The 17716-nt window shown below is 46.6% G+C and overlaps 1 protein-coding gene across 1 annotated transcript; it reads right to left on the bottom strand.

Moving 5' to 3' along the window:
* Positions 1 to 4351: 4351 nt before the first annotated feature.
* On the bottom strand, positions 4352 to 11314 carry LOC129635934 (serpin B3-like). Its single transcript, XM_055559185.1, has 8 exons — positions 11275 to 11314; positions 10073 to 10262; positions 9430 to 9486; positions 8015 to 8143; positions 7584 to 7701; positions 6264 to 6406; positions 5817 to 5972; positions 4352 to 5144 (listed from the first exon to the last, which is right to left on the bottom strand). The coding sequence occupies exons 2-8, from the start codon at positions 10235 to 10237 to the stop codon at positions 4737 to 4739; spliced, it is 1176 nt and encodes a 391-aa protein (XP_055415160.1). The 5' UTR covers positions 10238 to 10262; positions 11275 to 11314; the 3' UTR covers positions 4352 to 4736.
* Positions 11315 to 17716: the final 6402 nt, after the last annotated feature.

Consider the following 17716-nt stretch of genomic DNA (forward strand, 5'->3'; position numbering starts at 1 on the left):
TGAAGGCTTCTTGATTCCATGTGAATGTAGGGGTGATCACATACTGTGTTTGATTATCTATTTTTATAATTTCCTAATGATTCATTCTCCATTCATTGAGTCCTTAATTATGTTCTTTGACTTAGTACTGAGCTTAGTGAAGGGTCTCTACCACAGTGCTAGAAGCAGGGACGTAATGACAAGGGAGGTTTTCCAAGGCTCCTTTACATTTGGTGGCCACTGACTTCCTAAGCCTCATCCTCTGAGACAATCTCTGAGACCATGATAGCACATCCATTCCCCACCCCATGACTTCTGCAACCAGCCTCTGCATTCCCCCACGTGACTCTGGCTTTAGCACATATCTCACCAGGACTGCCAGGGACAGCGGTCATCAGCCCCTTCAGTTCCTCAGTGATCCAAGCAAGATAACGTCAACTCCATAGACTCCAGTAAACGTCTATTATTGCACAAGGAACGCCTGGCTCTAACTGGTTCCAGTGATTTCCTCCCTGCATCTGATGACCACCTGACAAAACATCCTAATTACCTGTACTTCAAGTAAAAGATTTGCTCCTGAAATTCAGGGCATTTCATTGAATGTTGATTTACAATGTTGTTTTGATGAGGTTCATGTCCTTCTTTGAATGCATTTTTAATTGCTGAAATGGTTGATTTTTTGCTCTAGTAAACTACTGTAACTTAACAGTTTAGGCACGGGAGCGTGAGAGGGGACTTCTCTGCTCTCGAGGCACTGTGTTAGGTTCCTAGACCTCTGTCGTGAGCTGCCCACACTGAGGTTTGAAACCACAGGTATTCATTCTCTTCCCCTTCTGGAGGCTTGAGGTCTAAAATCAGTGTGTTCTCAGGACCACACTTCCTCGAGGGTCTCGGGGAGAATTCTCTTTACCTTTTCTACCCCCTGGTGGTTCCTCGAGTTTCCGGGCCTGTGCCTCTGTCTCGACATGACTGTCTTCTCTGTGTCTCTTCTCTTCATATAAGGGTCCAGTCATTGGATGAGGACCCAGCTTGAGTCAGTACGATCTTATGTTAACTAGCTATGTCTATGATCTATTTACACATAAGGTCACACTCTGTGATTAGAAATAAATTGGGGGGGCGGTGGGGGTGCAGAGGAAGTTCTCTTCAGTGCGGTACAACCAGCGATCCCATCAGCCAAACTAAACACTCGTAAGAGTTTGGAGAGAAGCCATGGCAGTATTTTTCCATACCCACGAGGCGTTTATCTGTATCCCTGCGATCCTGAGCAAGCCCGCGCAGCGCGGACTCTGAGCGGTCAGGACTCGAGGCCCTGGAGCAGCGGGGCCGGCGGCGGCGCTGGAGGACGCGGCGCTGGGCGGCGGCGGCGCTGGAGGCGGCTCAGCGGCCTCGCAGGGCCGGCCCGAGGGGTGGGCGGCTCTGTCGTGGCTCCGGCTGCTTCTCCCCCCAGAACCCAGAAGGGTGAGGGAGAGATGCACTCGGGCTTGTTCCGGTTTCAGGGCCACTTCTCGTGGCAGCAGTTCAGAGCCCCAGGAGGTGAAGTCCTCGTTTCAAGGGTGGAGAAGGGAGGGCAGCACGGAAACTGGCTGCGCCGGCAGGGGCTTTTCCTGAGGCCTTCCTGGAGGGTTAGCTCCAAAGCCGAGGTGTATTTACTGGTGGAGCCCTGCTGACCCAGCTCCCTCGTTTAGATGCTGTGCGTGTTTGGGGAGAGAGAGACAGAGGGAGAGAACGTGTAGGGAGGCAGGGAGAGGAAAAGAGGGGGAAAGAGAGAGAGAGGTGGAAGGGAGGGCGGTGCAGAGGGAGGCAGAGAGACTGAGCCCTGCGGCGGACGGGGGTCCTGGAACCGTCACAGCTGAGTGCTTGAGGCTGGAAGGCTGCCCCCAGCACACACCTTGGTGCAAGCTTCCAAGTGCCTATGGAGGCATTATCACTGTACGAAGCGTCAACATCTCAGGGGCCTGTGTTCTGTCTCCAAACTTAGCTACCTGAGAATCTCCTGCGTTCACAGGGGCAGGTTTCCCAACCTGCCAACGTTTCGCAAAAGCACAGTGAGCTTGTTGCCTCCCTCAGATCTTCCTGATGAGAAACGCCTGGGAGCAACAAAGACAAAACTCCTTTTCTGATGGATCAAGACTCCACAGGCCCACTCACAGGGCTTCTGCTTCCCTGGCTCATAGAGATTCCTGTAAGCTGTGAAGAGTGCAGCATCCGAAGGGCAGGAGTTCAGCTCAGAACGACTTGTTCTGAAGATAAGATAAGGCAAGGTGATTGGAGGAGTAATGACAACTTTTCACTAATAACATAACTTCTTAAATCTTGCACTGTTTTCAGATTGGGATCTTTTGGAGACCCACCCAGAGGAGCATCTGGAAATCTACTGAAACTAAATGTGATATTTCTATCTATGAGTTTACACTGGACACATTTTTATGTTATTCCTGATACTTATTCAAACACAAGGAAATACCAAAACTCTGGAGTGTTTAGTAGTTATATAGTTTTACGATACGTTGGGTTAAACCCATGAGTGAAACTTATAAAATTTCTTGCCAATACAGTGTGTAGTATTCAATTAATATACAAACTTTGTGTTCTTAATCCGATCAAATTTCTTCTCTTATGAAGGTGATTCCTCATTCATTTCATCTCTGGAAATGTTTAGTTATTCACCCTGCCAATAGCAAAGCTGAAGACTCAACGTTAGTCACACAACCAATGAGTGTTTAGCGGTATACATCTTCGTCTTAAGTGAAATAGCACAGGGAAATTATGCTCTGATCCATCTCATTCAATAAAATACTAGCTCTCATATTTAATAATTGGCTATCACTTTTTGGTATTTTTTACTATCATTTCCTATGATCGCATTGTTCTAAGTGTTTCAAGGTCTCTTGTATTGAGAGGTAACTACATTTGTTGTCGATTAGTTGCTCGGTCGTGTCTGACTCTTTGCGACCCCATCAACTGTAGCCCACCAGGCTTCTCTGTCCATGGGATTCTCCAGGCAAGAACACTGGAGAGGGCAGCCAGTCCCTTCTCCAGGGGACCTTTCCAACCCAGGGATCAAGTCCATGTCTCCTGAATTGTCAGGAGGGTTCTTTACCACTGGGCCACCGGGGAAGCCCAGCTACATTTATCCATAGTGTAAAATTGTCATGTGAGCGGATTACATAGCATGCACTCATTCTTTTCAGTCTCTTGTTTGCACAGCACAGCGTGTAGGAGTTTAATGCATGTTGTCAGTAGTTTTTTCCTTTTCATCTCTAAGTACTGTTCTTGGGTTTGTATTTTCGTTCACCTGTTTTGTTCAGCTGTTAGACATTTGAGGTTTTGCCAGCTTTTTGGCCATTACAAATAAGGCTTCAGTGAACATTTGTGTGTTAGTCCTTTTGTGGTGGATGTATTCATATCTCTTGGGTAAAATCAGGATGTGGAATTACTGGTCTGGTAATAGTCTGGTCATGCTTTTAACACTGTAAGAAAGTACTGATATGTGGCACTTGTATACTTGAGAAAGACTTTCTCTAGACGTGCATTGCTGAGCCAATGAGATATGTGGTTTTCTGGAGATATCACGCAGGTGGCAGCATATGAGACCCCAGCGTCCCCTCCCTTAGAGATCAGCAGTGTGGCAGCTGTTCTTGACCAACACACATCCCGACAGAGAAGCGAGAACATGTGATGAGGGTGTGAATGCACTGTGATGAGGGTGTGAATACACTGTGATGAGGGTGTGAATACACTGTGATGAGGGTGTGAATACACTGTGATGAGGGTGTGAATGGTGCGTGAATGAGGAACGGTATATGAAGAGCTGTACTTATTTAATGTATGACGTCAGGAGTTTTGAGGTGAGTATATATCTGTGAAACCATCATGCCAATCTAGGTAATAAACATATCACCTCCAAATGATTCCTCTTGCCCTGAGAAAAGTTATGTTTTGGGATATAAAATTTGTCAGTTCTTTGTTTTATGGGTTGGTGGACTTCAGGGTCATATGTCAGCCCTGCTTCTCACTGGATGCTCTCCCAGTCTTATCCTATCTCTGCCTTCAGCTATAATTACCATATTTCTCTCAGTAGCTCTAATATATGTATCATCTGTCTTACCTATTTAGAGACTCAGTTCACATCCCAAGTCTGAGTTCTACATGCTTATATTTGGGCTCTTACATGGGTTACAGAGCCTTCCATGTTCTGACAGCAGTCTGCCTTTTTAACCTCATCATGCTGCACTATTTTGACTTCTATGTAGGATAATATCTTTCTATATGATCTTTTCCACGTGTGGGGGGTCACCTGCACTTTGTTGCAAAAAAAAGGATGAGCAACAAATGACATGAACAAGCCATGGTTTTATTCATAACCCATTTCAGAAAATTAAAAAATTTAGACCTGTAAGGGTCCCACATACCACCTGAACTCAAGTAAATATGAATGTCTAGGTTTGAAAAGTAAAAATAACTTTTGAAATAGGAGCTATGATATTTCAAACTTAGTAGAAGATAGAGTATGGAAATAACTTTTTAAAATATAGTGAACACGTTGTCCAAGGAGGCGTTTTCATGGGGAATAGAGTAGGTTACATGTGTTTGTAGAAAGAGAGAGACAGACAAACATATTTTATCCAATACATAGTGAGTGGTGACTGTGAGGTTGGAAAGGAAAACGAATCCAAGGGCACCTGTGCACCAGCATTCAAGCTCCGGGAACAGCTCTCTGAATGTCCCCGAGTGTGGCCGCTGCCCAGGGACGTCTAAGGGGAAGAGACTCGGCCGCAGAAGAGGATGCTGTTGGTCTTGATGTGCTTGATGAGGAACAGGAAAGGGTGATCGCAGCGGAAACTCTCTCGAAACGGTAATGATGTGATGACAGCATCACCCACACCGGTAGCAGCCGCGGCCTCCGTGCCCTCCTCGGTCACCTCCACAAAGGACTTGTGGACGACCGTCGACACCACCAGATCAGGTCTCCCGGTCATGCCCGAGAAGTTGGCGACCCTGTCATTGAAGGCATCCACCATCCCCAGGGCTCGCAGTGTGGGCACGAGTTTGTAGCTCTCTTCCACTTTAAACCGAGGCAGGTATAAGTCCACTTCTTGCTTCCCCATATTCTGTGGGCTCGTCCATGCTATTAACTTCTCAGCAGTGAGCTGGTCTTCAAGCTGTAACAGTGGAAAAGGAACAACTGTCAGGATTCTCATGGTCATGGAGCCCACCTAACCTTGGATTGAAATGTCTGGGAAACCTTTATTTTAACAGTAAACGTGAATACAGGAGATTCAGTTTATTAGGTTTTCTCTGAGGAGGAAACAATAACAGTCCTGAATATATATCATTTGATCAAATAAATGTTTTTATACATTTATAACTTTGCTCTTTTTATGTATGTATGTACACTATATATGTGTATATAGAAATGTCTATACACATGTGTAGATGTGTGTTATATAATCATGCACACAGAAATGAAACAACATGTGTTTCATGTGAAAGTCATGTCTGACTCTTTTTGTGACCCCATGGTCTGTATCCCTCCAGGCTCCTCTGTCCATGGGATTTCCCAGGCAGAAGTACTGGAGTGGGTTGTCATTTCCTCCTGCAGGGGATCTTCCTGACCCAGGGATTGAACCCATGTCTCCTGTGGCTCACACACTGCAGGCGGATTCTTTACCATTGAGCCACTGACATTTAAGATATTGATATTATTATTGTTATTATTTTTTTTTTGTTCTATGCTGCCAGCCGGTATCACCAATCTATGAGCAGCCCACACAAGCACTGAATCACGGGAAATGTGAGCAATGGCATGGAGCACTGTGAATACAAGGTTTTACCTCCTGCAGACCGTCTACTTCATTGGGCAGCAGCACCATCATGCTTAGCTCTTCGCCTTTGTACGGGATTTCCAGGATCTTGGCTTGCACGTCCTCCAGTGACACGAACTTGAAACTATCGGATTGTTTCATCATCTGCACAGGTTTGCTTGTATCCTGCAATAAATTCATGTGCAAAAGAATGCCAAGTGAGCATTAGTCCAGAAAAAAAGATAGTATTATTGAGATACCAAACTCAGCCTCCTAAGAGATGATCTGGGAAATTTGTGTCTTAGAGATAAGAGTTTCTTCAAGGAATCCCAAGTAAATAAAGTTTAAAAAAAGGACAAGAAAACAATCCTTGACAAATTCTATCTTCTATACACAGTCATATACTAATTACTATGTATTTAAATTTCACAGTGCATGTAGCTACACTTTGTTATATACAGAAATAACAGACGATACCTTATTCAGCCAAAATTTTTCCTCTGTAGTATGTTCTTCCTTAAATTTCTGGTTCCACTGCCCTTTGAAGTAGACGGCGTTCACCAGAACCAGAGCAGTAGAGCTGTCGAGAGAGTCTTTGGGAAATAGGTCCTTGATTCTTTCTGCAAAGACAGAAAATCAAAGGTGTGTCATGAATGGCACGAGTGGTTTATCTGTCAGATGCTTTGAAAGTTACAAGTGATGGTTAAATATTCACACAAGTCAGCCCGTGAGGGACTCCATGCCCAGCGGTTCACCAGGTGAGGCTTTGCTCACGGTCCCAGCCTGATGGAGTCGCCCTCATGCAGACGCCCCTGCTCCTGAGTCTGTGTGTGTGGGGACATCAGTCATTTCACAAGGAATCCTGATGAACTGGTTTCTGATATTTAAGATGCCATGATATTTCTATGATATTTAAGATGCCATGCTGTGCTAAGCCTCTTCAGTCTGTGAGCCCACGGCTGCAGCCCACCAGGCTCCTCTGTCCATCGGACTTTGTAGGCAAGAATACTGAAGTGGGATGCCGTGCCCTCCTTCAGGGGCTCTTCCTGACCCGAGAATTCTGGGTCATCAATTCTGAAAATACCTTGTTCATCAGAACTGATGAACAGGTCATCAATTCTGAAGAACTGATTTCAGCTGACCTTTACTGGTCCGTTTTCTTCCTTCCCTTTCCTCCCTTCCTGTTCCCTCAATAGCTCTGTCTCTTGTTTCCATTCCCTGTCTTCTTCTTCATTCTGCACATTGAGTGGCTGTAGGTTAAGCCTATGTTTCGGAAGGGAGGTAGGATACGGTTCATGGGATGGAGACGTTGTCCAGCCCCTCCCTGGGTGGGGAGGACACTGTGACAATCCTGTGGGAGGGGGACGTGGGCCCGGAACCTTCTCCTGCAGGTGGTCATTTCTGCAAGAAGGATGGTTTAACGGAGAGCGGCGTGTTTCCCAGTTAAGAAAGCAAAAGTGGACTCTTCATATTTTCTCTTAGGGATTATAATCCGGAAGTTAAGCCTTTAATTTAAAGAACAACTTATGAATCAACCTGAAGCCTGAGCAGAGACTTGGGATCCACACAGATACTGTCATCCAGACTCAGCTGTGCCTGCAGGGGGCTGGTCCTGGGAGCACCCCCGACCGTTTCTCTCTGCCCTGACGTGGACCGTCCACCCCCTGCAGGGCCTCCCCACCCTCTGCCATCTCGTCTCACCCTTGCTCCTGACAGCCCAGTCAGGGTCCAGCACTGTGTTCACACACAGCGGGCATTCAGCAGTGACTTTTAATGAGTGACTCTCTCATAACCTACCATTGGTTTGGCTCTCCACCCAGGAATTAATCATCTTTCGACTTTCCTCTGCAGCATATTTAAAATCAGCAGATTCCACACTGGCTAGGTAAAATTTCTTAACGTTATCCATGTATTCCTATGACATGAGCAGGAAGAAAGCAGGAATGAAAAGTAATTTATCAGTAACTATGTAGGTATCCCCAAGTTAAATTAAATGTGTTAAATCCTGATCAAGCAGAGTTCACAAGCCAATCTCTCGCCCCCCCTCACTGGTGTGTTATCAGCCTCTGGACACTCCAGCGGGTGTGGTTATGGTCAGGGAGCCCGGTGCCCCTGGGAGAAATGCCCCCATGTGGGTCCCCAGGCTCCTCTGCTCCCTCCCCCCGTTAAGAGTTTGGGCCCGAGGACCCGGGATGCAGACCAAAGGTGTGACAGACCAGGAAACTCACCTGGAGAAACCGAAACTCCTTTTCTCCGTAGAGCCTGTTGGCGACACTCAGCTCATAGGCATCTGTGGATTTCTTTAATTCTGTCAGAAGCTTTTGAAAGTGATGATGAACATTTCCTGGCTTTTCAACCTTCAAATGTCAAAAAGTGAGCGCATTGGATTCTCTGTCAATGTAAACTCTACATCCCCAGGGTCTGTTGGATCCCTGTCTAGAGGGTGGTATCCCCAGGGATGATGGTTGTTGGTATTTCCTCTAATTGGTGTGTTTTACTGGATATAGCCTTCCTGATCTTTATAGTCGGTCTCCTAGGCAATTCTTTCTTCCTGCTCAAACACATCCCACTCTTTTCTCTTTTGAACTACCCATGCAGCACCATTCCTCCACTGCACTGCATCTTAGCTGTCTGCAAAGGTTAGGGTAAACTTCTCTGCTAAATTTAAGCTTCTTGAGGGCCAGACCCCCAGTGCGTCTCTGACAGTCATCAGCTGTGTGAGAAAGTGAAATCTGTGTATTGTCCTAGGTTATGACGTCAAACCCTGTTATACTCCTGGTGGGATTGTCTTCTAAGACCTGTTTACTCTGCCCTACGGCTCTTCGTGCTGATGGCCGCACGTCTCAGTGTGGGAGCCGTGTGTGTCTGGGACACTGCCAGCAGCTGTACACCAGCATCTCGGTCTTTGGCTGGATTCACATGATGACAAGAGAGTGCAGAGGGCTAAGTAGTTTCTCCAAGGAGACAGGGCCAGGTTTTCAACCCAGGCTTGTCTCAATCCAGAACCTTAACCTTGCTACCTGAGAGTTTTGGACTAGTCTATAAACAATAGCTCTCTGTTAATCACTTTCCATAATATATTTTGATGCCTAACAATTGGTCTTCATAATATGAACTACCATCATGATTTAACATTATCCAATAATAATATTAATATTATGAGTTAAAACTATGCAATGTTAGAAACATGTTATAAATAGTATAATTATTATTTTGCTATAATAACCATAATAAAATACGTAATATACATCAGAGTTTCAATTTCCTGGCACTGCTATTCTCTTTCACACGGATGTGCATGTATTGTAGCAGACATTTTATTATCCCCAGTTAACTGGGATGAAGTCACTGTGGCTCAGAGCGGTTGTATTCTCCACATTTGTCATTCCTGAACAACAGAGCGCAATTTGAAGCCCCTTTGGGTTTCCGAGCCCTAACCGTGAAGCACATGCTACTCTCCTCTCAGGATAACAAAGACGTGAAGTACATATATGTAACGTGACATGAGCAACAACTCTGTCCGCTGGATTTCACTTAAGATGTCCCCTAAAAATGGACTTTCCCCACTTTGCCTGAAATTCCCAGTTTAAGCTATGACCCTCTTGGATACGTGATCCTCTAAATCCGGTGCCCTGTGACTCACGTGATCTTTTGCGGCTCCTCCTCTTGTGTTCTCTGCGATTTTATTGAAGTGAAGGACCTGGAGGAGACAGATAGCGGGGCAAAGACGTGTCACCCGATACATCTGTGTGCATCACAGCCAACCAAAAAGAAAGAAAAGAGTCAGGAAGAAGAAAGGAAAGAAAATGCAAACCAAGTACCAAACCAGACAAAAACCCCCAAAGCATAAGGAACAAAGAAAAGAAGAAAGAAACATTCAGTGCCAACACTTGCTTCTTAAAAAACACAGTCTGTGTGTGGAAAACACAAAGCTGCTTGAGCGCTGTCCACTTTAAAGAACTGTGTCTCGTTTTTCATTCATCGTTGAGGAAACATGTAAAGGTGTCCCCCGTGGCTTTTAGTCAGGGCCTCACTTCTACTGAAGTCTTCCATTAAAGCCTCACCTCTGGTTGTTGGGCAGTTGTGGGGGTTCATCCCAGCCCCCAGAGGAAGTCCAGGCACAGGAGGCCGGTGGGGAGCCCTGCCCCCATAACTCTGTGCCCACCCAGTCGTGGGGCTGCTTGAGCTTGCCGTGGGACCCGGGGACAGCCAGACCTGTGGTCATCCGCACACCAGCCAGCAGACAACCCATGCAAACCTGTGAGGGAAAGGCAGCTGCCACCTACCTTCTGCATTTGTGATGCGGTGTTTTCTCGGGCCCCTAAGTAAGTCATGGCTAAGGCTGACGAGATACTGAAAGGCGACAGGAAGATGTTTTCCTTCTCTGATTTTCTGATCTCGTGGAACAGATCGATTGCAAGGTGGATGATTGCTTCACCGAGGGAACTCATGGTGGCTGGATGTGGTCTGGAAGTCCTGGAAGAGCATCAGATGCAGTTTATAATCACTCTAGTGAAGGAAGGTAGTCTGTAGTGAGAATTTCTAAAAGAAATGCCTTATGTGTGGGTTGTGGATTTCTGGCAACTACGGTTTTTCCTTTGTATAAATTTAGTAATTAGAAGACTTGAAATTAGGAATACTGGAGTGGGTTGCTATGCCTTCCTCCAGGGGATCTTCCCCACCCAGGGACTGAACCCACATCTCTTACAGCTCCTGGATTGGTAGACTTGTTCTTTACCACTAGGGCCACCTGGGAAGCCTTATTTATAAAAAACGCTTCTTAAATATAATAGAAACTTTATGTTACACATTTCATGATTGAGAGATGTACCTGAATCCATCTCATAATTAGACGACTATTGAAATTAGTATTTAAAGAATGTTTTTCAAAGAAGTAATAGAGTATCTTTACTGTTTCTTCCTTACTGACTGTACAAGAGTGGGTAAAAAGTGCTTTATAACAGAGGTTTTGTTGTTGTTGTTCAGTTGCTAGCTTGTGTCCAACTCTTTGCTCCATGGACAAGCTCCTCTGTCCTCCACTACCTCCCAGAGGTTGCTCAAATTCATATTCATTGAGTCCGTGATGCTGTATAAGCATCCCATCCACTGCTGCCCCCTTTTCTTTTTCCTTTCAATTTTTCCCAGCCTCCAGGTCTTTCCCAGTGAATTTATAACAGATTCAAAGGCAAAACTGATGTGGTAACATCCAGCCATCTCCCATCAGGTACCTCCGTGCCTTACTTGAAGGATCTGTGGATGCTGGACAGCCTACCCCTGATACACGTGCTCCCGAAGGAACGTGGGTTTTCTTTTAGAAATAAGCAAATTACCTATGGATAAATCAGGAGAAAAAGTTCTTCTGTGGCAGAATACGTAAAATACCATCATACCACATGAAACATTTAACACACGCACGATAAGACATCACATTCATTAGTATTTTCAGAAAGGACTCCTGAGTTAGGGCAGAGCTGCTGGAAGCACTTACCTGTGTTCCTGGAGGAAGCAGAGGTGGGCAGGCAGCCTGCAAGCCTGTGTGCCGGGCGCGCTCAGCCCTGAATATATACCTCTACCAGCCGCCGCCCGTGCCTCAAGGCAGCTGGTATTTCAAGTAGATCAGCTTCTGATTTCTTCACCAGGTACTGTCACATTCATAAGCACAAAGTCTGTGTGAGTGAAGATTAGATGCTTGTCTAGTTCCTGTACTTCCTTCTCATCCCGGAAGAAACTGAGAACTGCGGTCACTAGCTCCTGTGAACCACCTGTAGGGGCCTAGGACCACTGAGAGTACAGGCACGCTCCGACCTCTTTACATGCCTTGAGCTGCCATTTCCAAACAGACATAACCCATAAAAACCTGTCTTTTCTTACATGTTGAATTGTCCTTAAGACCACTTCTAACAAAAATGATTAAATAGCTTACATTTTCTATTTTATGTTCTGAGAGCTGGTCCAATCTGACAATGTCCTTGAGAATTATTCGCATAAATAGGAAAATATTTCAAATTCTCAGTTTAAGAGATTCTGGCAAAGTGTCTCAGCCATGTGTGGAGAATAGGTATCAGTTGCCTTCCCCAAAAAGCGGACCTTGGCTGCGGTCCTCCCTGTGACCCTATCCTCCTGACAGCCATCCAGCTGGTCCCCGAGTTCTAATATCAAAGGGAAGCTCTTTTTCCTGCAGAGTCGCCTGCTCTCAGGAGGAATAAGATGTAAATAAATGGGCCATTTGGGGGGCAGTTTTCTCATTCTTACACAAAGATGTATCATAAAAATAATTTGAGGTCCATTATGAAGAGATGGGAATATCAGACCACCTGACCTGCCTCTTGAGAAACCTATATGCAGGTCAGGAAGCAGCAGTTAGAACTGGACATGGAACAACAGACTGGTTCCAAATAGGAAAAGGAGTATGTCAAGGCTGTATATTGTCACCCTGCTTATTTAACTTCTATGCAGAGTACATCATGAGAAACTCTGGGCTGGAAGAAGCACAAGCTGGAATCAAGATTGCCGGGAGAAATATAAATAACTTCAGATATGCAGAGGACGCCACCCATGTGGCAGAAAGTGGAGAAGAACTAAAAAGCCTCTTGATGAAAGTGAAAGAGGAGAGTGAAAAAGTTGGCTTAAAGCTCAACATTCAGAAAACGAAGATCATGGCATCTGGTCCCATCACTTCATGGCCGATAGATGGAGAAACAGTGGAAACAGTGTCAGACTTTTTTTTTGGGCTCCAAAATCACTGCAGATGGTGATTGCAGCCATGAAATTAAAAGACGCTTACTCCTTGGAAGGAAAGTTATGACCAACCTAGACAGCATATTCAAAAGCAGAGACATTACTTTGCCAACAAAGGTCTGTCTAGTCAAGGGTATGGTTTTTCCAGTAGTCATGTATGGATGTGAGCGTTGGACTGTGAAGAAAGCTGAGTGCCAAAGAATTGATGCTTTTAAACTGTGGTGTTGGAGAAGACTCTTGAGAGTCCCTTGGCCTGCAAGGAGATCCAACCAGTCCATTCTAAAAGGTATAAGTCCTGCGTGTTCATTGGAAGGAATGATGCTAAAGCTGAAACTCCAGTACTGTGGCCATCTCATGCGAAGAGTTGACTCATTGGAAAAGACTCTGATGCTGGGAGGGATTGTGGGCAGGAGGAGAAGTGGACGACAGAGGATGAGATGGCTGGATGGCATCACTGACTCAATGGATGTGAGTCTGAGTGAACTCCGGGAGTTGGTGATGGGAGTTGGTGAACTGAACTGAACTGATGAAGACATTTCTCGGTCATCATGCCCTGTAGCACACCAACTTCTGATTCATGCTGGGGAGGACAGAGTCAAATGCGTGTAAGAGAAAAGAGATAGGGAATTGTGTTCTTTGAATGTCACGGTTAAGGCTCTTACTGCTGGAGCCATGTTCTCTTCATGCGTTCAGCGTTCCAATAACAGAACGATGTCATAAATTGTTGACTTTTACTAAGGGGGGGTTATGTATTCACCCATTTCCCCCTTTAACGCCATGTTCAGGCAGATCCATTGTTTCCCCCATTTCTCAAAGACAGAAACAAGGCACAGAATGGTGGGGAGAAGAAGCCCAGGTGTCTAAGGCAGTGAATTGCCCAGGTGAGCTCTCCAGGCAGGTACCTGGCTCAGGAGACTACGTGTGTGTCCACTCCCCAGAGGGAGGTGTGGAGACAGACTCTGGGCCTTTACTGACAAACCTCCTTGTGTTCAGATGAAAAGAACCTGCATCTTCTGCCCTCTCAAGAGAGATCATGTCCTTCCAAAAACCTGGAGGGGTGGAAGTGGGTCCTCAGATTCTCCTCCGTGAGTCTCACAGTCACTAGGAGTGAAGGCTGGGTTTCAGATGCTGTCTTGGGGCTGCGTAAAATTTAGAAACTTCACTGTGGACATTTGTTTTAATATCTCAGGCATTTACCCAACAGTGAAACATCTGGGTCACATGGAAGTCGATTCAGAGCTGCCGACTGCCCTCCCCAGCAGCTGCTCCATTTACTGTCCCACCAGCCTGTGACGGAAGCACGTGTGTGTGGTACTGATTCTCTGCTTGCCTCCAGGTTTGTTACTGTCCTTGCTCCTTTTTTAAGCTCTGCCACCAGCAGAGTCTGCTGTCACTCACTCACTCACATCACTCACTCACAGGACGACTCACCCACCACAGAGTCCCAGAAGCATAGGGATGGAGACACGAACTGAAGGAAGGGGAGACCTGTGCGTCTAAACTGGAAAGATGATTCCTGAGCTCAGGCCTGCTGCTCTTAGGGCTCCTCCTGGTTATGTGTGTCCTGAGCCCCGAATGACACTGGAGGTCAGAGACCCTTGAGCTGAGACTGGTGGGCTGAGTGAGGATGGAGTCTGCTGGAGTCTGATGGGGAGCTGAGTCTAAAGAAGAAGGAAATAGCAGGAGAAAAGACCCAGGATGAAAAACAGCATACGAGGAATAAGAGGTCCCAGTCAAGGCTTCGTCACGGGCGCTGTCAGAGAGCAGGGAAGCCCCGGGGCCGGAGCAGGGTGGACGTCTTTGGGTTCAAAGAGAAAGGGCTCTGAGCCCAGAGACAGAAGCAAGGAGCCCTGGCTTGGCCTGGAGGAAGCCCAGGGGACAGAGCAGGAGACGCGGACTCAAGGGAACCGCTGACTGAGCTGATCCCTCCTGTGAGTAAATTACCGAAGCTTATGGTGCAGAGGTTGGCTTTGAGGAAGAGGCACTAACTGATAAGGACCAGGGTTTTGCTAAAATTTTAGAGTGAACCTGGGTTAGTTCAAATAAGAAGCCGTGTGATACCTTTCTCTCCCTCCTTTTGAAAAGTGCTCCCGGTGTGTAATAGACAAGGTTGACACTGTGATATCATACAGTGTCACAGGAGACTCAGCAATTCTCAGAGGATTTTGCAAGTCAGTACTTGCCAACCTCTCTTTGGGTATTTTCTAAATACGCTAACGTCACTGGCATCATGAGTCCAGGAACCCAATAAAGCTGACTGGCATCATGAGTCCAGGAACCCAATAAAGCTGAGGAGGAAGTGACGCTAGGGATCCATCCCATTATTTCTAGTGGGATGGTAGGAATAGCTCCTGTTTCCCATCATTTCTCCTTCCTTGTGAGGTGTGCAGTGACTTGCCAGCATCACTGAGCTGCACATCCTGGGGGGCAAGGGTACAGCTGGCCCAACTGCAGGTAAGTTGGTTACTTGAGGAGATCCTCCAAGCATCCAATAACAGTGTATCTACCGATTGCAGCTTTCCCCTAGTCAGGGAATGCTCTCGTTTGTAGGTGTGCCATGGAAGATTGAGACAATTCATTCATCACCACTGTTCCCCCCACTCCCATGGATCCAATTCCACCCAAGACAGTCATTCTACTCTCTACTTATCACCATTCCCCCGGTCACTTGCGGATCTCTTACAAGTCCCGCTTTGCTTCATCTTGGCTTTCCTGTTCTGCTGCCAGGAAATCTGCTAGGTTCTCCGTTTTCCTAGGAACTGTCCCTCTTCCTCCTTGCTTTATCTGAAATGTGGATTTTCCCCAGGATTGCATGTCCCCTGATCTTTTCTTAGACACATGTCCTCATTCTCCTACTTCATATTGTGAAGCCAGAAAACATGGTCGTCTCTTTCTCCTGTTTCCACTCACTTCCAGCCATTGTTCTTTGTCTTGATGTCCCTTGTCAAGTTTCTGACATGCAGCTATCTTACCATGTGCCTACCTGTCATCTTGTATATTACTCCTTAATATTCACTAATTGATTGCCTCTCCCTCGTTTATGATTTTGCTCTTTATCCTCAATGCGTTCAGCTTTTTCAGTGTCTTCCAACCTTGTAGTCCACAGATAACGGATGGAATCCATGCTTATTCAATGTTCCAGCTCTGTTCCAGTTCAATCTCCTCGTTTGTGAAAATCTAGTCATGTCTTTTGTTCTTTTGCTATTTGGATCCACGGTCTTCCTTATCTATTTAAATATGCGCTTTATTTAAAGCAAGGTTAATTATCGCTAATTCCTGTCACTGCAGAATTAATGCAGTGGTAAAGTTCCAGAGGGAAGAATAAATTTGATTACATGGGAAATCGTGTGTATGTGCGGGATTTTATTTTGCTTCTCCAGTTTCATCTTTCACTGTCTCAACCTCCTGTGTCCCCAGGAGGCAGAGATGCAGGGAGACATAATCAGGGTTCTGGTCCTCTGGGGAGTGTTGCATCTGGTCTGTGGGAGGCACCAAGAGCAGACCTGCAGCTGGGTGAGGTCCGGCTGCTCAGTCACCCTGCTCCTCTCAGCCTGGCTGTCAAGAGATGGCTGCATTTCTTTACCAAAGCCCGGGAACCTTATTGGGCAGCTTTTCTGCAGCCACAGCTACCTTCTCCTGATTTTGCCACCATTCCTGCCCTTGATGTGGGTCTAGGCGTGGCAAGGTCTCCTCACGGTTGCTGTCCCTGCATGTGTCCCCACTCTTCCTTGGTTTCTTTTAGCCCTGGCATTCTTTGTGCATGTGTGCATGCATGCTAAGTTGCTTTGGTCATGTCTGATTCTTTGTGACTTCTTGGACTGTAGCTCGCCAGGCCCCTCTGTCTACAGGGTTGTCCAGGCAAGAATACTGGGGTGGGTTGCCATGCTCTCCTCCAGGGAGAGCCCTGGAGGGCTCTTGCTGGCCCTGGGATTGAACCCAAGTCTCTTACAGCTCCTGCATTAGCAGACTGGTTCTTGACCAATAGCGTCACCTGGGAAGCCCTGAGCATACTTTGTATAGTCCCCTTATTCAAGTTTCCTTACTCACCTACTTTGACTGGAGTCATTTGTCTTCTGCTAGACACTTGACTAGTACAGTGAGCAAATGGCTTTAGAAGAAACATCTTTGACAGGGATTTGGGGATTGGATCTGTCCCATATTGAGTCTGGAAACAGCTGACTCACTGGAAAAGCCCCTGATGCTGGGAGAGATTGAGGGCAGGAGGGGAAGAGGATGACAGAGGGTGAGATGGTTGGATGGCATCACCGACTCAATGGACATGAGTTTGAGCAGACTCTCTGAGATATTGAGGGACAGGGAAGCCTGGAGTGCTGCAGTCCATGGGGTCACAAGGAGTCAGAGATGACTTGTCGACAGAGCAGCATCAACAGCTGCCCCATACTGAGAGGCACGTGCCGAGAGGCCCTAGGGCACAGGAGTGGGGCGCACGTAGCATCACGCTATCAGCGGTGGAGGCGGGGCATGGAGTGCAAGTGGAGGACAGGTGTGGGGCCTCAGCCACGGTGGGGGTAGTTGCCGCTGTGACCATGTGTGGGCTCCGCTGCTTTCTTATGACGGGAGAGGAAGGTCACCCAACAGAAATCTGAAAGGCATTTTTCATGGATCTTGGCCAGGAAATCCTAAAAAGACATAGATATGTTTACAGCAGTAAGATTCTTAATCTTTCTAGGTCAGCAAAATGCACTTAACTATGACAGTGAGATTAATAGCAATAAAACTGACATGAAAAGAATTCTAAGTGTTGGTATCATGTAGGAAACAGTGTGATGTAGAGGAGAGTTCCTGATACAGTGCTGATAAAAATGCTAGATGGCACAAGTAACTTGGGAATATTTCATGATATGTGATTGTTGGAGGGAGAACAAGGTGGTGGAGGAGTGGGTGAATGTGGACTAGGTCTCTCTCCATGGACACATACACCTTCAGACAGAAGTGCATGCAGAACACCAGCTGAGAGCGGACGGGAGGACCTGGCCGGGGGAAGAGAATATATAGAACCACGCAGAACTCGGCAGGAGGACCGAACCAGGGGGAAAAACCGGAGTGTTAGCAGGACTGCACCCGCCTGAATCTCGGCGGGTGGGGGGACTGAAGCAGGGATCCGATCCCCACATCGGGGCGACTGTCTGAGTCAGAGGAGACACATTTAAGGCTAGAGTGAAACAGCGGAT

Source organism: Bubalus kerabau, chromosome 21, assembly GCF_029407905.1.
Source record: "Bubalus kerabau isolate K-KA32 ecotype Philippines breed swamp buffalo chromosome 21, PCC_UOA_SB_1v2, whole genome shotgun sequence".
NCBI lineage: Eukaryota > Metazoa > Chordata > Mammalia > Artiodactyla > Bovidae > Bubalus > Bubalus kerabau.

Bases quoted from the DNA above. Each gene is read 5' to 3' on its own strand.
- LOC129635934 (XM_055559185.1), bottom strand. From the start codon at position 10,237: ATGAGTTCCCTCGGTGAAGCAATCATCCACCTTGCAATCGATCTGTTC. The intron at 8,144-9,429 runs GTGAGTCACAGG...TGACATTTGAAG, and splicing joins GAGGAGCCGCAAAAGATCAC to GTTGAAAAGCCAGGAAATGT. The intron at 5,973-6,263 runs GTATCGTCTGTT...AATTTATTGCAG, and splicing joins AAAAATTTTGGCTGAATAAG to GATACAAGCAAACCTGTGCA.